The sequence below is a fragment of the Heptranchias perlo genome, chromosome 21, assembly GCF_035084215.1.
Source record: "Heptranchias perlo isolate sHepPer1 chromosome 21, sHepPer1.hap1, whole genome shotgun sequence".
Lineage (NCBI taxonomy): Eukaryota > Metazoa > Chordata > Chondrichthyes > Hexanchiformes > Hexanchidae > Heptranchias > Heptranchias perlo.
Window position 1 is genome coordinate 45,729,257 of NC_090345.1, and position 23,660 is coordinate 45,752,916.

Consider the following 23,660-nt stretch of genomic DNA (forward strand, 5'->3'; position numbering starts at 1 on the left):
AAGCTTGTGATTTTAAATAAAACTGTTGGACTATAACCTGGTGTTGTAAGACTCCTTACATAGCTCTCTAGGGGGAAGTCCCCGGGGCTGGACGGGCTGACCGTGGAGTTCCTCAGGGCCTTCTGGGACGTCCTGGGGGGCGACTACGTGCGGGTCCTGGGGGAATGTCTGGCGACCAGGGAGATGCCCCTTTCGTGGCGCAGGGCGGTCGTGGTCCTGCTGCCTAAGAAGGGGGATCTCCGCCACCTTAAAAACTGGCGCCCGGTCTCCCTCCTCAGCATGGAGTATAAGGTCTTCGCCAAGGCGATGTCTGCTCGCCCCGGCGCCATGCTGGCCCACATGATCCACCCCGACCAGTCCTACACGGTCCCGGGCCGTAAGATCCAGGATAACATCCACCTGGTCCGGGACCTGATCCACCATTCCCAGAGGGCTGGTCTGTCGGTCGCCTTCCTTTCCTTGGATCAGGAGAAGGCGTTCGACAGGGTGGATCACGAGTATCTATTCGGGACTCTGCGCGCTTTCGGGTTCGGGTCGCATTTCGTCGCCCGGATCCGACTTCTGTACGCCGCCGCGGAGTGTCTGATTAAGGTTAACGGATCCTTGACGGCGCCCCTTCGCTTCGGGAGAGGAGTGCGTCAGGGGTGCCCCATGTCCGGCCAATTATACGCCGTCTGCGTGGAGCCTTTCCTGCGCCTCTTGCGAAAGAGGCTGTCGGGACTGGCTCTGCGCGAGCCGGACGTGGAGGTCGTCCTTTCGGCTTACGCCGACGACGTGCTCCTCGTGGTCACTGATCCCCTTGACTTGCGGAGGATGCGCGAGTGCCAAGAGGTCTACTTTGCGGCGTCCTCCGCAAGGATCAACTGGGAGGAATGTTCCGGTCTCCTGGTGGGTCAGTGGCGGGTGGACTCCCTGCCGGAGGAGCTAAGGCCTTTCGCCTGGAGTACCACGCACCTCCGGTACCTGGGAGTCTACCTTAGCCCTGCCGAGGAAGCCTGGCCGGCGAACTGGGAAGAGCTGGAGGCCAAAGTCGCCGCTCGCCTGGCGCGCTGGACAGGACTGCTCAGAGTGTTATCCTACAGGGGTCGTGTGCTGCTCATAAACCAGCTGGTGGCCGCCATGTTGTGGTACCGGTTGGTCACTTTGACCCCCCCCGCCGAGTTTATCGCCAAGATTCAGAGGAAGCTCGTTGACTTCTTCTGGGCCAAAGGGATGCACTGGGTCGCTGCCGCAGTCCTGAGTCTCCCGCTTAGGGAGGGCGGTCAGGGGCTGGTGTGCGTCCGCACCCAGGTGGCAACTTACCGCCTTCGGACGCTGCAGCAATACCTGTACGTTGAGCGTCCTCTTAGATGGCGTGCGCTGGCGACGTATTTTTTCCGCCAGCTGCACGGCCTGAACTATGACACGCAGCTCCTGTTCATCTCGCTGCTGGGCGGCCGCACGTCTTTGCAGGAGCTGCCTGTCTTTTACCAGGATCTGCTCAGGGTCTGGAACATGGTTGCCTCCAGCCGGAGCTCTCGCCCGTTGGGGGTAGTGGCCGTCCTGCAGGAGCCGCTGCTCGGGAATCCGTTCCTCCGTGGTGTCGGCTTCGGCCGCTCGCGGCTGACGGAGCGGATGGCCGTGGCCGGTCGGGTAACCAGAGTCAGGGACGTCCTGGATGGTGGAGGGTCGGGTTGGTTGGAGCCGTGGGCGCTTGCCGCGCGGATGTCCTCGTGGCGTGCGGGAACGCGGCCGCCGCCATCCGGGCATTGAAATCAGCGCTCGGCCCTGACTCCACTCGGGGTGTGGAGGCGGCTCAAGCGTGCGGAGCCATCCCGTCCGACCTGACCCCCGTTCGGACGGAATTCCTCCTCGGCGCCAGGCCCCGAAACCTCCCTCGGAGGGCTGCGCCTCACAATTTGAGCCGTCTCTCAGAAATTCCCTCCGTGCCGTTTCACTCCGCGCAGAGGGATTTCCTGTACGGGCTGCTCCTGCACACTCTCCACTTCCTCGCCCTCGTCTCTCGCCCGGACACGCCCTGGCGTACCATCCTGCCGTCCGGCGGAGGTGGGGGTCCCCAGTGGGGGGCTCCCTACACAGGGGTCCTCCCGTGTTACATCGGGGATCTGGAGTGGAGAGTGTTGCACGGAGCAGTCGCGTGCAATCGGCGTTTACGCCACTTCACGGACTCCGAGGCCGCCTGCCGTTTCTGCGGCCTGGACGAGTCCGTGTTTCATTTGTTCACGGGGTGTGGGAGACTGCAGCCCCTGTTTGATTATTTGGAGGGGCTGCTCCTCAAGTTCTGGCTGCACTTCAGTCCCACGCTCCTGATCTTTGGCCGCCTGGTGAGGAGGGAGGCGGGCAGGTCGGTGGACGTCCTCGTGGGTCTGCTCCTGGGCCTGTCCAAGGTGGCCATCCACAGGTCCAGGTTGGTCGCGGCCCGTGGGGGCGGTCGCTCGGCCTGTCTGCCTCTCTTCCGCGGAATGCTCCGCGCCCGGGTGGCCCTGGAGATGGAGCACGCGGAGTCTGCCGGTACGCTTGAGGCTTTCCGCGACCGGTGGGCACCGCAGGGGCTGGAGTGCATCCTGAACGAGGACAATAAAATTTTAATTTGAAACTTCGTTGTGGTTCTTTTTGGTTTTTAGAAGTTAAGCACACCCTACACCCCCCCTTCTTAGAAAAGGGGGGCCTAAAATCACAAAAAAAAAATTCTATTGACCTTGAACCTTCACCTACATTTCTCCAAACCAGTCTGTTGTTTTGTGCCTCAATTGAAAAAGAAAAAAAAAGACTCCTTACATTTGTCCACCCCAGTCCATCACCGGCATCTCCACATCACTCCTGGGGCGGGCAATGCGCTGATTGACAGACCTGAGGACCAATCACAGCGCGAATCACCACACGTAACGTTGGAGATGTCTGATTTGGCCAATGAGAGCCGGGCAAGGTGTGAAGACGTCACAGGGAGTGTGAGGATCAGGGTGAGGGAGTGGGGAAGAGAGAAAGTCCCCGGGGATCAAGTGCGTGACAGGGAGATCTGGCCCGGCCGATCAGAGCAGCTTACCGCTTCAGGGACTCGGACAGCGGCCTGTGACTCGACGAGAGCCCGCCCGCATCGAGTGAGGGAAGGCGATGGTGTCGTGGATCATCTCGAGGACTGTGGTGTAAGTGGAGCGGCGGGAGGAATGAGGCCCTGTCAGAGGGGAGCGCCGGCCTGGGGTACTCTGCGGTTTAGTTGGCTCCCGCCCTGTATGCAACTGCTCCTGGTGCGGCCGCCCGGCTGCTCTTTCCGCCGCGGAGTCCACGAAGAACGCGCGGATTTGCGGCCGCGGTGACTAATGGCCGGCCACTCGAGGCTCCATATAAACCGAGGGCCTTGTGTTTAATCGGCCGGCAGGCCGTCCGTCAATCGGCGGTGATTTCAATTCGTGGCAAATAACTTCTTACCGAACCGTAATCCGGTAATCCGCACGGTGCGAGCTGCGTCGCTTTTACTGCCCATTCTGTTTGGAAATTTACAACCAAGATGCTGTTGCCCGGTTGAATGTTAAATATCTTCAGTAAGACTCTGGATTAATATGGGCATAGTTTCTTTATCTCTCATACTCCTCACAGGCCTTATAAGTAAGCGTAGTAGGTGGACTGGTTTATGTCAAACTGACTAAAAGGGGAAAAATGAATTGCTGGAATTGCAGGGATGATAATTTTAACCGACTGTGGTACCAAACTTGGGAGACTTTTAAGCAACATCCATGATTTAAAATGGCTTTTTGTCGGATACCAGTTAATCGCATTACATTTTTGGCTATTTTGCCATGGGCTATGAAACAGTTTGAGCCTATTTTTTTTAAAAAAAGTAACAAAACCAAATTCTGATTTGATTCTGTGCGTTTTGTCTTAAATTGTGATATATATCTCTAGATCAAATGGATATATCTCTGACCTTTTTAAAAACAAAAGTGCATGTTTTTTCTCGGGTAGTGTTGGATAAACTTGTTGACTTACATAACTTCAGCTGTGTGGTCTGGGACTACTTTCACTCGCGGCAACAACAACAACCCTAGAACGCTCTGAGATGCAATGTTTTCTGATTTACATATCTGACTCAGTAGTATTGTCATTTGTACATCTTCCCCGTAGTCCCTAGGTCTCTCTTGATCCATTAAACATTTCTAATAACATCTTAGTTGCATTACAGTGGAGGAGAAGAAAAGCATTTTTTTTATTGAGCAGAATTTCATTCTATAAGAGCAAGTGGAAATGTGGTTAGAATAGCCAATATTAAAATTGTATTTAAATCACCTTATGTAGCATCTTTTAATGTAGAAAAATGTTCCAAGGTACTTCACAGACACAACAAAAAGAAATGGCACAGAGTCAAAGGAGGAGATATTGGGAGGGTGACGAAAAGTGTCGTCTAACAATGGTTTGGGATGGGAATTCCAGAGCGTGGGGCCCAGGCGGTTTGAAAGCACACCTGCCAATGGTGGGGTGAAGGGAGGTGGAAGTGCACAGGAGGTGGGAGTCAGATGAACGGAGAGTTCCATGGGGTGAAAATCAAGTAGTATTTGGGGTTTTATGTTTTCACAATTGGTCGTGATGAGAGGGCCATCTGACCCATCGAGCCTGAGTTGGTGCTAGCTCCTTAATTGGAGCTTTCTACCTGAATTTCCTTTCCAAATACTTATCCAGTTCTCTGTTAAATTATGTCTTAGTGTTTGTCTCAATAATCACTTGCGATAAAGCATTCCATGTCCTAACAGCCAATTGTGAAAACATTTCTAATAATTATTTCTTTGTTCTTTGAGTAATTGTGAGTCTGTGCTGCCTTGTTACTTGATTTTTCCAATTAGTGGAAACATACCCCCTCAATCTTTCATAATTTTGAAAACTTCTTTTAAATCTCCCATGACAACTTCTTCTGTTAAATTGAGGCTTTTCTCACTGGTTCAAGCCCTTCATCACTGTAAGTTCTCGTATCTTTTCTCTGGCTCTAATGTTCTTGCTATAATGCTATTCCAGCTGTGGCCTGACCAATGTCTTGTCCGAGTTCACTTCAGTGCCTTTTATGTTCAATATTCCCAAACGAAAAACGCCAAATACTACTTGGTTTTTTTTCTACATGCACTCCTACCTTTCAATATTTATGTAGCTGCATCTGTTCTTCCACTGTTAAGAGCCTTGCCATTTAGGGCATACTTACTTTCACTGTTCCTTTTTCTCACACATTTCTCTGCATTGAACTACACTTGCCATTGCCCCCTTCCCAACTCTTCACAATACCAATCTTTCGAAGTAGTCACTGTGTTATTTTCTCCACCCCTCAATTACCCACTACTCCTCCTTCTGTTTTCACTTTCATAGCTGAAGTAGCAAGTATCCGCTCATAAAAATATTGAATACTTTCCTTACCTATACTCATTGCAACTCACTTCCTCAACCTACTTAATTACTCCTGCACCCTTCTCAAATCCTAACAAATCAAGTAACATTTCCACAAACAATATTGTCACCTACTGTGGCCAATGGCACAACAGATATATTTCTTTATGGAAGAACATATCCTCAGATTGCTATGAGCAGCACCACAGGAGATCCAAGTGTGTTGTGGTGTATGTGTACATATGTATATGTCTTGAGTCTCATAGTTTGTTGATAGATGCAATAGTATCTTTTTAGAAAGAAAGACAGTCATTTCTTGCTGATTTTTTGATTGGAGCAGGGGGCCAGGGATTTATAACCAGCTGCTGACCTACAGTGAAATAATTGCACTCTTAATTAGCCTGCAGTTGACATCATAATGTGCAGTTAGGCATTGTGGCCTTAAAGGTGCAGCAGAATAATACATTGTATTACCTGGCATAATGTTCCTGAGCTTAGAAAACAACATATCTACTGTCAAAGCAGAGGATTTGTTTGTTTGAATGTAACTATTTATTTAAAGGAACTGAAATAACCATGGGGAAAAAGAAAAACAAGGAACAGGTGAAAGGCAAAAAAAAATCCTCAGAACTGGTAAAGCAACAAAAGATTGGTTCAGATTGCTCTGAGTAATCCTCCAAACCTGTGACATCCAAATTATTTTTGAGTCATGTTTTTCTGCACCACCCCCAAATAAACAGGCAAGGAGAAAAGGGAATGGAGTTTTTACAGTGTGTACAGGACTCCTTTCTTATCCAGTGTGTGAGAAGCCCAACAAGAGAGGAATCACTGCTGGATCTAGTAATGGGAAATGAACCAGAACAAATAAGACAAGTAACTGTAGGGGAACATCTAGGTAATAACGATAATACATAATACGGTTTACAATAATGATTGAGAAAGACATAAGTAGGATAAAGACCAAAGTAATGGATTGGAAAAAAGCTAATTTTGAGGGGATGAGATTGGAACTAGGGCAGGTAAACTGGAAAAAAAAATTGACAGACTGAGATATAACAGTGGTGGGAAATATTTAAAACGGTCATCAACAGAGTTAGAATCATAGAAGTTTACAACATGGAAACAGGCCCTTCGGCCCAACATGTCCATGTCGCCCAGTTTATACCACTAAGCTAGTCCCAATTGCCTGCACTTGGCCCATATCCCTCTATACCCATCTTACCCATGTAACTGTCCAAATGCTTTTTAAAAGACAAAATTGTACCCGCCTCTACTACTGCCTCTGGCAGCTCGTTCCAGACACTCACCACCCTTTGAGTGAAAAAATTGCCCCTCTGGACCCTTTTGTATCTCTCCCCTCTCACCTTAAATCTATGCCCCCTCGTTATAGACTCCCCTACCTTTGGGAAAAGATTTTGACTATCTACCTTATCTATGCCCCTCATTATTTTATAGACTTCTATAAGATCACCCCTTAACCTCCTACTCTCCGGGGGAAAAAAGTCTGTCTATCCAACCTCTCCCTATAAGTCAAACCATCAAGTCCCGGTAGCATCCTAGTAAATCTTTTCTGCACTCTTTCTAGTTTAATAATATCCTTTCTATAATAGGGTGACCAGAACTGTACACAGTATTCCAAGTGTGGCCTTACTAATGTCCTGTACAACTTCAACAAGACATCCCAACTCCTGTATTCAATGTTCTGACCATTGAAACCAAGCATGTTGAATGCCTTCTTCACCACTCTATCCACCTGTGACTCCACTTTCAAGGAGCTATGAACCTGTACTCCTAGATCTCTTTGTTCCATAACTCTCCCCAACGTCCTACCATTAACGGAGTAGGTCCTGGCCCGATTCGATCTACCAAAATGCATCACCTCACATTTATCTAAATTAAACTCCATCTGCCATTCATCGGCCCACTGGCCCAATTTATCAAGATCCCGTTGCAATCCTAGATAACCTTCTTCACTGTCCACAATGCCACCAATCTTGGTGTCATCTGCAAACTTACTAACCATGCCTCCTAAATTCTCATCCAAATCATTAATATAAATAACAAATAACAGCGGACCCAGCGCCGATCCCTGAGGCACACCGCTGGTCACAGGCCTCCAGTTTGAAAAACAACCCTCTACAACCATCTTCTGTCGTCAATCCAATTGAGGAGAAATATATTCCTCTAAAAAGCAAGAACAAATTAGCCAATAATGAAACATCGTGGATAAATCGAGATAAGAGTAAAATTGAAATGAAAGAAAAAGGCATACTCTAATTACATAGACAATAAAGGAGGATGACTAAAGGGAATACGAAGAGGTTAGGAAAGAAGTAAAAAGAAACAATTCGGAAAGCAAAGAGGAACTACGAGATTAAATTATCAAGGAATATAAGAAGAAATAGTAAAGTATTCTACAAATACATTAATAACAAAAGAAAAATCAGAAAAGGGATAGGGCCACTAAGGTGCACAAGATAAACTCACAGGTAACAACAGCGAAATGGCAGAAATATTAACAGTTACTTTGCCTCTATTTTTACCAGGGAGACTAACATGGTGGGCAGGACATTAGAAAAAGAGATCAAAAAAGATATTAAAACATTTTAAGATAGAAAGGGGGGATATAAAAAATTAATCAAACTCAGGGAGGATAAGATCTCTGGTCCAGATGGATTGCATCCGCAAATATTAAAAGAAGTTAGGAAGGAGATAGTGGAGGCACAAATCCATATATCCAGCCAACCAAGGAAAGATAATGGAATCCAAAGACATCTAGAGAATGACAATATAATGAGCAATAGTCAGCATGGATTTCAGAAGGGAAAGTCATGCTTCACCAACCGTAGTGAATTCTTTGAAAAAGTAACAGAGTAGGCAAGGGCAATGCAGTACATGTAATATATTTGGATTGTCAGAAGGCTTTCGATGAGGTACCACATTGTAGACTCGTGGCCAAGGTCAGAGGACAGGTAGCAGAATGGATAGCAAGATGGCTACAAAACAGAAAACAGAGAGTAGGGGTTAAGGGTAGTTACTCAGACTGGCAAAAGGTGGGAAGTGGTGTTCCACAGGGATCGGTGCTGGCATCATTGTTGCTCACAATTTACATAAACGATTTGGGATTCGAGAATTGGAAGTACAATTTCAAAATTTGCAATTGACACCAAATTGGTGGGTGTAGTTAATACAAAGGAAAAATGCATCAAAATGCAAGAAGACATTAATAAACTTGTAGAATGGGCATCTAATTGGCAAATGAATTTCGGTATAGATAAGTGTGAGGTATTACATTTTGGTAAGAAGAATGAGGCCACATACTGTTTGGATAATAAGAGTCTGAATGCGATAGAGGAGTAAAGGGATCTAGGGCTACAGATACACATCAAATACATAAAGGGCAAAAGGGTAACTAGGGAGAGAGTAGGGCCTCTTAAGGATCAACAAGGTCATCTATGTGCGGAACCACAAGAGATGGGTGAGATCCTGAATGAATATTTCACATCGGTATTTACGGTTGAGAAAGGCATGGATGTTAGGGAACTTGGGGAAATAAATAGTGATGTCTTGAGGAGTGTACATATTACAGAGAGGGAGGTGCTGGAAGTCTTAACGCGCATGAAGGTAGATAAATCTCCGGGACCTGATGAAATGTATCCCAGGACGTTATGGGAGGTTAGGGAGGAAATTGCGGGTCCCCTAGCAGAGATATTTGAATCATCCACCGCTACAGGTGAGGTGCCTGAAGATTGGAGGGTAGCAAATGTTGTGCCTTTGTTTAAGAAGGGCGGCAGGGAAAAGCCTGGGAACTACAGACCAGTGAGCCTGACATCTGCAGTGGGTAAGTTGATAGAGGGTATTCTGAGGGACAGAATCTACGGGCATTTGGAGAGGCAGGGACTAATTAGGAACAGTCAGCATGGTTTTGTGAGAGGAAAATCATGTCTCACGAATTTGATTGAGTTTTTTGAAGGGGTAACCAAGAAGATAGATGAGGGCTGTGCAGTAGATGTGGTCTACATGGACTTCAGCAAAGCATTTGACAAGGTACCGCATGATAGGTTGTTACATAAGGTTAAATCTCATGGGATCCAAGGTGAGGTAGCCAATTGGATACAAAATTGGCTTGACGACAGAAGACAGAGGGTGGTTGTCGAGGGTTGTTTTTCAAACTGGATGCCTGTGTCCAGCGGTGTGCCTCAGGGATCGGTGCTGGGTCCGCTGTTATTTGTTATTTATATTAATGATTTGGATGAGAATTTAGGAGGCATGGTTAGTAAGTTTGCAGATGACACCAAGATTGGTGGCATTGTGGACAGTGAAGAAGGTTATCTAGGATTGCAACGGGATCTTGATAAATTGGGCCAGTGGGCCGATGAATGGCAGATGGAGTTTAATTTAGATAAATGTGAGGTGATGCATTTTGGTAGATCGAATCGGGCCAGGACCTACTCCGTTAATGGTAGGGCGTTGGGGAGAGTTATAGAACAAAGAGATCTAGGAGTACAGGTTCATAGCTCCTTGAAAGTGGAGTCACAGGTGGATAGGGTGGTGAAGAAGGCATTCAGCATGCTTGGTTTCATTGGTCAGAACATTGAATGCAGGAGTTGGGATGTCTTGTTGAAGTTGTACAGGGCATTGGTGAGGCCACACTTGGAGTACTGTGTACAGTTCTGGTCACCCTATTATAGAAAGGATATTATTAAACTAGAAAGAGTGCAGAAAAGATTTACTAGGATGCTACCGGGACTTGATGGTTTGACTTACAGGGAGAGGTTAGACAGACTGGGACTTTTTTCCCTGGAGAGTAGGAGGTTAAGGGGTGATCTTATAGAAGTCTATAAAATAATGAGGGGCATAGATAAGGTCGATAGTCAAAATCTTTTCCCAAAGGTAGGGGAGTCTATAACGAGGGGGCACAGATTTAAGGTGAGAGGGGAGAGATACAAAAGGGTCCAGAGGGGCAATTTTTTCACTCAAAGGGTGGTGAGTGTCTGGAACGAGCTGCCAGAGGCAGTAGTAGAGGCGGGTACAATTTTGTCTTTTAAAAAGCATTTGGACAGTTACATGGGGAAGATGGGTATCGAGGGATATGGGCCAAGTGCAGGCAATTGGGACTAGCTTAGTGGTATAAACTGGGCGACATGGACATGTTGGGCCGAAGGGCCTGTTTCCGTGTTGTGACTTCTATGATTCTATCACTAAAATTAGCAACGCAGGTTAATAAGGCCATTTAAAAAAAACTAGGCAAATCAAGCACAAGGGTTCATTTCTAGAGGGATAGAATTGAAAAGCAAAGAAGTTATATTAAATTTGTATAGAACCTTGGTTAGACCATATTTGGGATATTGTGCACAGTTCTGTTCTCTATTATCGAAAAGATGGAGAGGTTGCAAAAAAGATTCACAAGCATGATACCAGAACTGAGATGATGCCCTTATCAGGAAAGGCTGAACAGGCTGGGGCTATTTTCTGTAGAAAAGAGAAGGCTGAGGGGCGACTTGATAGAGGTATTTGAGATTTTGATAGGGTAGATTTAGAGAAAATGTTTCCACTTGTGGGATAGTCCAAAACTGATGGATTTATTAGCAACTATTTTATATATGTGACCAATAGCGAATTCAGGAGAAATTTCTTTACCCCAAGAGTGGTAAGAATGTGGAACCACTACCACAAAAAGTAGTTGAGGCAAATAGCATTGCAGCATTTAAGGGGAAGCTAGATAAGCACTTGAGGGAGAAAGGAATACAAGGGTAGTCTGATAGGGTTGGAGGGAGGAGGCTCGTATGGAGCATAAACGCTGGCATCGACCAATTGGGCCGAATGGCCTATTTCTGTGCTGTAGTTTCAGTGTAACTCGATGTATCAGAGTCTTTCAAACTCGTCAGCTTTTCCTATTAAAGTTCCCTACATCCACATTTATAATGGAAACTGCCTATGTAATCTTGTCATGCTGTAATTACACTCGCTTGCCAGTGGAAGCACTGAGCTGTAATTACAGTGTGACAAGTTTATGTAGGCAGTTTCCATTATAAATGTGGACATAGGAATTTACAGTGGAATTACAAAAATAAGGACAAAATGTGTGAATTTAAAATGGGGACTGAATTACGTCCACATGCTCTGGTCCAGTTATTTCCTGCCCTCTAACCCTGCTTCAACTACTTGCATTTATACAGCGCCTTAACGTGGTAAAATGTCCCAAGGCGCTTCACAGGAGCGTTATCGGACAAAATTTGACACCGAGCTGCATAAGCAGATATTAGGACAGGTGACCAAAAGCTTGGTCAAAGAGTTGGGTTTGAAGGAGTGTCGTAAAGGAGGAGAGATTTAGGGAGGGAATTCCAGAACTTGGGGCCTAAGCAGCTGAAGGCACAACCTTCAATGGTGGGGCGATGAAAATTGGGGATGCGCAAGAATCATAGAATGGATACAGCACGGAAGAAGGCCATGGCCATTTGGCCCATTAAGTCTGTGCCGGCTCTCTGCAAGAGCAATCCAGCTGATCCCACTCCCCCTTCCCTATCCCCGTAGCCCTGCAAATTTATTTTTCCCTTCAATTATTTATCCAATTCCTTTTTGAAAGACACAATTGAATCTGCTTCCACCACCCTTTCAGGCAGCGCATTCCAGATAACAACTACCCGCTGCATAAAAAAAGTTTTTCCTCACGTCGCCTTTGGTTCTTTTGCCAATCACCTTAAATCTGTGTCGTCTGGTTCTCGACCTTCCCGCCAATGGGAACAGTTTCTTTTCATTTACTTTATTTAAGCCCTTTATGATTTTGAACACTTCTATCAAATCTCTTCTCAACCTTCTCTGCTCTAAGGAGAACAACCCCAGCTTCTCCAGTCTATCCACATAACTGAAGTCCCTCATCCCTGGAATCATTCCAGTAAATTTTTCCTGCACTCTCTCTAAGGCCTTCACATCCTTCCTAAAGTGTGGTGTCCAGAATTGGACACACTCTTCCAGTGGTAGCCGAATCTGTATGCTTTCTTAACCGCTTTCTCAACCTGCCCTGCCATCTTCAACGATTTGTGCATATATACCTCGAGATCTCTCTGTTCCTGCGCCCCTTTTAGAATTGTACCTGTTAGTTTATATTGCCTCTTCTCGTTCTTCCTACCAAAATGTATTACGTCGCACTTGTCTGCGTTAAATTTCATCTGCCATGTGTCCGCCCATTCCACCAGCCTGTCTGTCCTCTTGAAGTCTATCACTATCCTCCTTACTGTTCACTACACTTCCAAGTTTTGTGTCATCTGCATATTTGGAAATTGTGCCCTGTACACCCAAGTCCAAGTCATTAATATATGTCAAGAAAAGCACTGGTCCGAGTACCGACCCCTGGGCAACACCATTGTATACCTCCCTCCAGTCCGAAAAACAACCGTTTACCATTACTCTGTTTCCTGTCACTTAGCCAATTTCGTATCCATGCTGCTACTGCCCCTTTTATTCCATGAACTTCAACTTTGATGACAAGCCTATTATGCGGCTCTTTATCAAACGCCTTTTGGAAGTCCACATACACAACATTGACTGCATTGCCCTCATCGACCCCCTCTGTTACCTCATCAAAAAACTCAATCAAGTTAGTTAAACACGATTTGCCTTTAACAGATCCGTGCTGGCTTTCCTTAATTAATCCACACTTGTCCAAGTTACTGTTAATTTTGTCCCGGATTATCGTTTCTAAAAAGTTTCCCCACTACTGAGGTTAAACTGACTGGCCTGTAGTTGCTGGGTTTATTCTTACACCCTTTTTTGAACAAGGGTGTAACATTTGCAATTCTCCAGTCCTCTAGCACCACCCCTGTATTTCAGGATGGTTGGAAGATTATGGCCAGCACCTCTGCAATTTCCACCCTTACTTCCCTCAGCAACCAAGGATGCATCCCATCTGGACCGGGTGACTTATCTACTTTAAGTACAGCTAGCCTTTCTAGTACCTCCTCCTTATCAATTTTTAGCCCATCCAGTATCTCAGCTACCTCCTTTTACTGTAACAAGGTCAGAATTGGAGGAGCACAGAGATATGGGGGATTTGATAAAAGGATGAGAGTTTTAAAATCAAGGCATTGCCGGACTGGGAGCCAATGAAGGTCACTGAGCATAGGGTTGATGGGTGAACGGGACTTGGTATGAGTTAGGATACAGGCAGCAGAGTTTTGGATGAGCTCAAGTTTATGGAGGGTGCAAGATGGGAGGCCGGCCAAAAGACCATTGGAATAGTCGCGTCTTGAGGTAACAAAGGTGTGTATGAGGGTTTCAGCCGCAAATGAGCTGAGGCGGGGATGGCGACAGGCAATGTTAGAGGTGGATGTAGGTAGTTTTGGTGATGGAGAGGCTATGGGGTCGGAAGCTCAGCTCAGGATGAACGAAGGTTGTGAACAGTCTGGTCATCCGAAGATTACACTTGGTCTTGATTTCCCCATATGGAACCCTATGACTGACTGACAAGTGTCTCCAGTTTGAAGTGCACATCCTGTCTCATCTTCTCTTGCATTGTGTTCCTGTGTTATTGCTACTGCAGTGTTTAATAATTCTGTGGCTGTACTACAGTAAATATGGCTAATCATGCCACTCTTCATTTCTGCTCACAGCTGCTACTACCTAAGAGGAGCATTCATTTCTTTACTCTGTAAAATAATCTTGTATATTTCTCACTGTCTGCTAGTAGTGAGTGAATAGATCTGGTTCTGTTCCAGTGTAATGGGTTTAAAAAAAAAATGACTGGAACAAATCCTGAGCTAATTCTGTGATCTTAAACCTGTATTCACTTGTGGGTTTGCAATTCTCAGGTTTCCAGTGCTAATGAGAAATAATAACAAATAAACCCTGTAAATTTGGTTCCAGTATTGTGCTGGTGCCAAAAGTGCATATAACATTGCTGTTGGGCCAGTTATCAATGTAAGTGGGACCTCCAAGAGGTTCTTCAACATTGTTTGTTGCTTCGCACAATCGAGTTGGGAGAATTGAATTTTGTTCCTCTCCTGGAGCTTGTAGTCATCTCTTTCGCCCACCCCTGCCTCTTCCCCTGGCACAACTGAATTTGCTTTGTGGTCACAGCAGCATTCTGTCCTTGAGATGCTGCTATCTTTGCTGCTGGTGAAACCACTTTGCCTCCTGGTATGGCCACTGATGATGGATTTGGTGCGTCAGCACTTTTCATCCCACTGTGGCGGCAGCAGCATGCTCCTTTCTGGCTGCAGCTATTGTCTGTGCTGATACAGCAGCTCCCCATGCTCTCGGGCTGTTCCACTATGGACCTCCAAACTATTCACTTTTCCTTCCCACATCCTGTCTCATCTTCTCTTGCATTGTGTCCCTGCATTTTTGCTACTGCAGTGTTTAATAATTCTGTGGTTATACTACAATAAATATGGCTAATCATTTCACTCATCATCTCTGCTCACAGCTGCTACTGCCTAAGAGGATCATTCATTTCTTTACTCTAAAATAATCTTGTATACTTCTCTCCATCAGCTAGTAGTGAGTGAATAGATCTGGTTCTCTTCCAGTGTAATGGGAAAAACTCCTATTTCTCCCCCCACCCCACTCCCCATGTTGTCAAATCCACATCCTTGTCAATGCTTCCATATCCCTACCTGATTTTCTCCCAATGCCTATGTGTCCAAGTGCTCTTAAAAGTCAGCTCCCCTCCCCCTTGCTCACAAAACTCCATTTGCAGATGACTGACAGATCCTGGATTCCCCCAACCCCACTATTGAGGCCTTAAATTTTCTCCACCTCTTCCTTGGTTTCTGACTGTACAGTAATGGCTGGTTCCTGGTGGTCATAACTAAGATGGCAGCGACATCACAGAAATTTCAACGTAGAAGTTCTCCTGAAAAATGTATTACAAAGCTCATAAATAGAATGCTGAATTGGGAATGGGGGGTCTACGGGAGATTAACTGGTAATTCATGCCAAATTACAACACATTCTCTCGGTTTGGACGATCATTTAGACCATTCAAGCTTTGCACTTGAAGATTTTACCACAGCCTTCTGAACCTTTTTTGGATTTTTAGTTTCCGATCAAGGTGGCTTTTTATAAGCAATGGTGTGTTGGCTGAGGTCCAAATGAGATGGTGGTTTGAATTCAGAAATGTAATGATTGGACGGCAATAAATATTAAGACTGCAGTTCACTACGAATAGTGGGTTGAATAGTAAAAAATTTCCCCCACAAGACTACTGTGGGTCTGAAGAAGTTGCAGTCTAATTGCCCCGGCAGTGGAAACCAGAATCTGAAAAGTCAATGAGACAACTTGAAATTAGAGCTGTGGAAGCTGGAAATGTTCAGAGCTTCCAGGGCGATGGTGGAACATAAAATAAGACAGACTGCATTAAAATAACTTTGTTGAGAGATCAGAGCAGCTGAAACCAGAGACTGAACATTTAAAAGTTAGTGCTACCATTAACTGACTTTGAAGGAATCCTGTGTACTAATTTATCAACAGTTGCAACATAAGGAGGAACGTTAAGTTGTCTAATTTTACACTGACACCAATTAATTGGCTAGCTGTTGCATCCGTAATGAGAACATAAGAAAGCATTGGACAAGAAAAGACTATTGGGCTTAAGGCTTTTCCTGGGGGAAAAAAACATTTACAATTTGCCCTCTTGTCACTTACTTAATCTCTACAAGAAATAAAACAAAGTATGGAACAAGAAAGAGCATTCAGATTATCAAACCCACTTCTTAAAAAGAGAGTAGTAATCTTGCCAAAGAGATTTTCCAAGTTTTAATTCCTGAAAGCCCCACTGGGTGGTAGAACCAATGGTTTCATACACCTGTTCCTCATCATTGACAGCTATCTTACCTCATCGAGTCACTTCATCAGAATAAACAAAGTTGATGCCGTCTAGTGTGTTACTGAACCATACAAACCCGAAGTTCTCAAGTTTGATTTCTGGTCTGTGCAGAGTTAGCTGAATTCATCCAGGGCATCGGTTAGGGTGCCATTGTCCTGTTCAGTGTGGGGCGAAGGATGAGAAATCAGCATGGTTCTTTTCTGATTATTGTCCACTGACACTTGCTGGAAAGTGCAGATGTCGGGTGAGGAGAGGATTGGATCCAGCTGTGATAGCCGAGCGACATTGTCTAGGCTTGCGTGAAATGTGGTAGTGTACTTAGCATGCTGTACTGGATTAAGACTAGCCCTGTTCAGGAGAGGAAGGGAGAAAATTGAGTAAATGAAAAGAAATGAGTTGGGGATGAAATATTTTATAAAATAACCAGGAGTCAAGGGACGGATTAGACATGTATGAGGCCTCTTGGTTAAAGTTTGTTTGTGCCTTCCTCTCAAATTTTAATTCATTCATCGTCTCACTCCTACCCTTCCCCCACCCCACACCCTCTCCCAACCATCCTGTGCTATTTATACAGAAATGGCTTCTTATGAGATGTTTTAAAGGGTATGATGCCTGCATTCACTCTTGGTAGTAGGTGAATGTCATCTAAAGCCTGAAGCACTACTCTTTTTTAATAATATGCAAGAGTTGGTCTATTTTTTATTTTCCTGTTGGGTTCGGGTACCTTTTAAGCTACCAACATTGGGATATGGTAGGCTGTACAATTATTCAGCACAAGTCCATGTATTATAAGGAGCATCTTTGTAATACGAGAGAAAGCTGTTCTTGTTGCTCTTTCTAATTGCAGCCAGTTATGCCGTGTCATACAGAAAGGACATTTGAGCCTTTCACATCTGTACAAACAGCCATGCGATGATAAAGATGATGGCTTTCTAGCTGATGGGAGTCATGGCTGAAACCTAATCAAGATAGAAAATTCCTATGACAGAGCAGTTGAAAACAAAACTTGCTCCTCTCAGCATGGTAGTTAATTACTATGTTGAAATGTGTTTTAAAAAGACTAAAACCTGATTGCATATCTTAGGTGACTCACTTTTGCAATATCTTTGGAACAAAATCTGCACATTTTAGTGCTTTTATACTTGTTTGGTCTTGTCTGTGTTTTGGAGGATGTTGGAAGAAACTTCTTCCTCAGTGGAAAAATCAAAAACTGGAAATTGCTGTGAGGATTTTTGCAAGTAGGAACATAGGAACAGGAGTAGGCCATTCAGCCCCTCGTGCCTGCTCCGCCATTTGATAAGATCATGGCTGATCTGTGATCTGACTCCATATGGGCATATCCCTTAATACCTTTGTTTGCCAAAAAGCTATCTATCTCAGATTTAAATTTAGCAATTGAGCTAGCATCAATTGCCGTTTGGGGAAGAGAGTTCTAAACTTCTACCACCCTTTGTGTGTAGAAATGTTTTCTAATCTCACTCCTGAAAGGTCTGGCTCTAATTTTTAGACTGTGCCCCCTACTCCTAGAATCCCCAACCAGCGGAAATAGTTTCTCTCTATCCACCCTATCTGTTCCCCTTAATATCTTCTAAACTTCGATCAGATCACCCCTTAACCTTCTAAACTCCAGAGAATACAACCCCAATTTGTGTAATCTCTCCTCGTAACATAACCCTTGAAGTCCGGGTATCATTCTAGTAAACCTATGCTGCACTCCCTCCAAGCCAATATGTGCCAATCTGTAGCCATTTGATGGCACAGAGTGTTGCAGTACCACGTTGAATTATTATGGCATTTAAGTAGAGAAATGAAAAGCATGGCCATTTTTTTTGGCTGTTGGGAATCGGGTTGACATGGCCATTGTGGTCCCATAAGAGGAAATGGGTATCTTAGTCTCATCTGACCCTGCCCTAGTCTCGTGTTCATATGCAGGTACATTTTCCAGCAATTCTAACTGCGAACTCCCAATTGTGTTCTCTCTTTTTCCTCTTTCTCTGCCCCCCCCCCCCCCTGCCAAAATGATGGTTGTCGTGACTCCTTACATCATTCCTGAATAGTCAACTTTTTACTAAGCCAAAAATGTAGCTCAAACCCTGCTAAATTAATGAGGTTATTTAGTTAGTCAGTAAACAATGTGATTAGCACTTTGAGTGTTAATTTTATCTGCAGACTGAAAGTGCCTGTTATCCTGGGTGGGGGCATATATTGTTAGATTGCTGTATAATGTATTGCTTAGATTGATTCTTGGGATGGCATATTTAATGATTTACTGGATATTAAATGCAATGTACAAGTTCGAGCTGCAAAATGAGATTACAGCAGTAAAGTTCCTCTATTAAAATCAGGAAATCCTGTGTTTTCTTTTTGAGGTGTTAAATCCAACTTGCTGTCTCCTGTTTACTGTGTTATCTGTTTGGATTTTAGCCAAGATTTTTTTTAAAGCAAAGCAGTCTCTATCTGCTGTCTCAGCTTAACCAAAGCAGCAAGGAGGGGGGAGGGGAAGATGAGCACATCTTGCGTTCATTAGTTTTCTTTCCCTGTGAATGAGGGGCTTCGTTCAAGGGGCTTTGTGATCAGATGTGTGTGCTTCCATTGTGCATGTCACATGCTGAATCTAAATTAGCTTCCTTTCAAACAAATTTATCAGGGTGGTCAAGTTATCCCTTAATTGAAACCCACGATTTTTCTTGTGGCTAGTTGGCTTTAAATACTTTTATGTACCATGCATGATCTAACAAAGAGCTTTGCACTTGAGGTGAGTCCATGGTTATTAGCCAGATAAAATGATCCTCACTACATTTGTGGATTGCTCCATTCCTGTGCAAAATGATTTACCTCTAACACTTGTACCTTTATAGCCAGGTGTTGAATTTGTAAAGCTGTTAAAGGTTATTAATTTTGTGGCCCATTTGCCATACTGAAGTAAATAACTAAAAACCTCACTTTTGCAGATAGTTGGAATGGAATAAATGGCACCTGCCGATGAGCTGTTCAATAGATACGCAGATTTTTAGATGTCTGACTTTTTCATAATATGCAGGTTTTAGATGTATGCTTTCAGGTTACTGAGAGTTTACTTCCACAACATATTTTGAAACTGTTCACTGTAAATACAATAACAGTAACAATTTTCAGGCAGGGGTGGTCCATTGTGTGCCTGCCCCACCAAACTTCCTATAAAATCACTAATGCATTTCTAAGTCCAGTAACCCGCAATTCTAATTACCAATGGGAGTTTTTTGAACCCTGCCTAGTTTCTTGTTCCACCATTCTTCCTGTTAGTCTATTCCACATGCTTATTGCTCGTTTACATGGGGAAATAAATGTATGGATTTTCCATTTTCTTTCGTTGTCCTTCATTTGAAACTAGGAGCTCATGTTCTTGAATTTCATGCACAGCAGTTAAACCAGATGTTATCAGATGCTGACATACACAACCATTGTGAAGATAATATTAACCATACAGCAACTCAGTTCATATTAATGATCCAGATATTTTTTACTAGCTCATGTCAGTATCTGAATTTTTAATTCACTTATCTGCTGACTAGATATAGTATAATACATTGTCTCTGATTTGTTCTAGTTCTGTTTGAAAATCCTAATGAATGTGGGCTGCCTCCCCTACTGTCCAACACATTCTGTAATTTAACACATTTTCACATTGTTAGGTTAAGTTTTTGGTTCCATTTTTTTAAAAAGTAGCTTTTTAATCAAAAGAGTGACTATTTCTATGCACCATATTGAAAGCTAACAATATGCATTTATTTGCACTTCAGTCAAGGGTCGGTCCTTGGTCATGCCCAATAACCGGGATCCAAACAGTATTTATTTTACTGTATCTATATGAGCACATTTCCTTATTCAAGGGAGTAAGTTATTCTCTATTGCAGAAATGTACAGAGCACTTTGTTCATTTGAACGTAAGCCATTGTTAGCCCACTTTGGATAACAGATGTGGTTGTATCAAAGTTTCTTGGTACAACTGTGCTACAGAACAAAATCTCCTGGCTGCTTACAGCATCTGAAGTGTCAAGGGTCTGTTGGCTGCGAGCTCTGTGCACACTTTAATATATAAGCTTTCCAGTTTGAAAGACTGTTGAGTTTTAGCTGAAGCCAGAGTGAAAGCCTGGCTTTGTTCCCATCTGGTTCTTCTGGGCAAGCTGCCATTAGTCTGCACACAAGATGTGCTCTCATGTCTACATATTGGCATAGGTTTGAAATGTAGCTTATACACCAAGTATTTGTAGGTTTTTAAAGCCATTTGGGAAATGCAATTCTTGAGGTCACAACAAATGTTGTATTGCTTTGAGGAATGATCATTTCTAGGTGTGTATGCATCTGCTAAAGGTTGAAAATAAATGTGAAGGCCTTAATGTAGAATACTGTTCGAGAGTGTGTCTGAAGACCTCTAACAGAATTATTTGCTTGGAATAAGGAATCTAGTCAGTGTGAATTATTCCTGAATGCTGTAATTTTTGGAATAGAAGCAGATGAGCATATATCAAGACAAACAAATCATCCATTGTATGTTCTTTGCTGTAAAAGTAATGTCTGCTTTTCACCAGTGTGTCGTGTTGCATTTTTACTTTGAAGTACAGTATAGTTGGCTTTGAGAAAATGGTGCTTTATGTTTAGACGTGGGGGAAATATATTATTATGGAATGTGAAAATACCTACAATTAGGAAGCCAGGAATAGATTTTTTTCTCTTTTTTTTCAACGGTTGTTTTAAACCAGTGCTGTCTCGTAAGTTATCCACTCGCCACATGTGGCTAATTGGGAATCCAAATTTAGCTAATTGCATTTTTGATAATGTTTGGCACATGATCCCCATACTCATTCGCATGTCATATGTGTGTGTACTTTAATCTTTTTTATGCATTTGTTAGTAAAATGGTAATAAGGCAAGCCCGACCAATAGCAGGCAGCTCCAACAGAACATGTCATGGCAAAGGGCAAGCAGCTTCCAACATTGGTCTGGCGGGGGTGGGGAGGGGCCACTGGGTTGTGGCCGGGGGGGTGGGTGGCGGGGGGAGGGGAAGCCAGGTCTGGCAGTGCCGGGTTAGGGTGCGGGGGGCGTGGAGAGGAGGAGCTGGGTTTGGTGGAGGGGGGAATCTGGTCTGGTGGGGGCAGGAGGAGCCGGGTCTGGCAGCAGAGGGTGCTGGAGGGCCGGGTCTGGCGGGTCTCACTCATTGTGCAAGTCAACATTCTCAGTAATCACTCTGAAGTCAGAGTACTGCTTGCAACTGCTGGACAAAAACCTAGCAGCTGCATGAAGATGTGCTGTGTCTGATAAATTCATGGCAGAATTCCAAACTTTGATGAAAGAGAGACTGCAAAGTTTTGCACTGAATGGTGGTAGATGTTGAGTAATATTCATTGAAACCTGTTCAAATGGATACCTGCAAAAAAACGGAAACTTGTTGACCGTCCAAAATAACTTGCATTGTAACAGATACAAGCTGCACCTTGAAACCATGGACACTCGCAAATTACGAACTACGGACAGCCTTCAATGCACCAAGTCCTTTTACACAGGACACGCAGGTCAGCGCGAGGCAGCAGTGGTTGAAAAAATTGGCTTTTGTGGAATGGGGAGCTCTTTACCCAGCACCCGTAGACTCAGAGAAACCGCTCTATCCCTGGAATTGAATGCTTGCACTGCTCTATCCCAGGGATAGAGCGGTTTCTCTGCTGCTGTGGATGTTGGGTAAAGAACGCGCCATTCAACAAAAGCCGAGAACTGCTCTGGGCAACACCACATCTCACTCCATCAGTACGTCAGGTACTGTTGAGCTGCTAACAGCCCCTTACCCAACCCTCAGCACTTCTAACATTAGTAGCTGCAGCACATGGAGGGAGGGCATCCTGGACAAGGGTCTGCAGGATTTGGCTGGGATCTCCCAGGCACTCCGGCCCTACAGCAGCCACTTCGCCCTGTGCAGACTGCCAACGTGGCAGATCCCAAGATCACCACACCCCTCCCTCAATGGAAAAGGACCCGGGATGGCAATGAACCGGGAAACCCGATGAACTGAAATCACATCCTGCTGGGAGGGCTCCAGAATTAGACACGATCCCAGGGAGGGTGAAAAAAAAAAGGAACGCTGTAGGAGATGCACCCAATCCTGGGATATTTGGCTCATCCGGTTTACTGCACATACAATGACCATTTTGAAAATAAGGACACCTGACACAAGTCCCTTAGGTACCCCTGATTTACAGGTTTCACTTTACGTTTACATGGATTGTGTGAATGTATTAAGGTGTTTTACACTATAAAAATAGTGCATGTGGCTAAAACGATGTCGCCATAGCAACACCTGTGGCTAGTCACTGATTTCTGTTGACAGCACTGTTTTAAAGTTATATTTTGCTGAGTTATGTAAATGCTGCCCTGCATATATTTAATAATTTTATAACTTTATTTTTGTTTGTGTACATTGTTTGCTCCCATCAGTAATGCTGTACGTGTATTAACAAAAAAAGTAATGCAATATTTAAAAAAAGGCAAGGTTTAATTTCAAAGATGGAGTTGACTGTTCAAAGAATTATATTTGAATGAGTTCATGCAGCTTCACCGTGAACTTGATTTCCGTCTTTTTTCCCTGTGTTCCAAGCTATGCTATAATCAGCATTGATGCATAACATAAATAGAAGAAATTCTCAATTAAAAAAATATTGCTGAAGTGGATTGTTAGAACCAGTGTACAGTGATAGTGGGTAAACTCAGATTATGTTTCCTGGATATGAGGTTTTAGGATGCTCTGATTTGAGATGTTGAAAATAATGACGGGGATCGACTGGATAAGTGGGGAAAAAAGACTTTTCCCCTCTGGGAATCCAGAACAATGGAGGATAATAAAATTGGAACTAAGCTGGTTAAAAGTGAACCCACAAAAAATGCCTCTGTACAGAGTTGTGCGAAAGTGAAATGCAGTGCGTCAGAGGCCAGAATTGAGATTTTATAAGGGTAATGGATGCTTGGGAAGTAAGAGTATTGAGAGAGAGTGGAGAATTAGGATTATAACAATGAAGAGCTGCCCTCATTGGCAAAAAGGGTGTGTGTGTGTGTGTGTGTTTGTTCCTGATAACAAGATGCGTGTATGTGTAACTGTGCTTTTCCTTTTTTAACAGCCTTGTGTTTGGGACCTTGTATCCTGCTTACTATTCGTACAAAGCTGTGAAAACCAAAAACGTAAAGGAATATGTAAGTACTCTTTGACTTTATTGAGTATGACTGCTCCTTTTGATTATATTTGCAGAGTCCTTTTACTTAAACAATATAATATTTAAACTGAAAATACTTGTTGCCCTTCACTACTATAAATTGTTGCTTTGAGCTCCTGTTCTATTGTTTCCAGAAAGGTAATTTAGAATTGTTTGAAGTGATGCAGTTTTCTTTTCCATTTGATTTTTAATTTAAGCATGAAAACCAGATCAGTGGTGTTGCATGTTAGTGTATGAAAGTG

At 44.1% G+C, this 23,660-nt stretch overlaps 1 protein-coding gene across 1 annotated transcript in view; it reads left to right on the forward strand.

Annotated features, from left to right (window-relative positions):
* Nucleotides 1-2,938: 2,938 nt before the first annotated feature.
* Nucleotides 2,939-23,660, forward strand: part of reep3b (receptor accessory protein 3b) — a 71,139-nt gene continuing 50,417 nt past the window's right edge. Inside the window, exons 1-2 of the mRNA XM_068002615.1 lie at nt 2,939-3,143; nt 23,326-23,398. Coding sequence (XP_067858716.1) covers nt 3,112-3,143; nt 23,326-23,398 — 105 coding nt within the window. The 5' untranslated portion in view covers nt 2,939-3,111. The remainder of the gene's footprint in view (nt 3,144-23,325; nt 23,399-23,660) is intronic.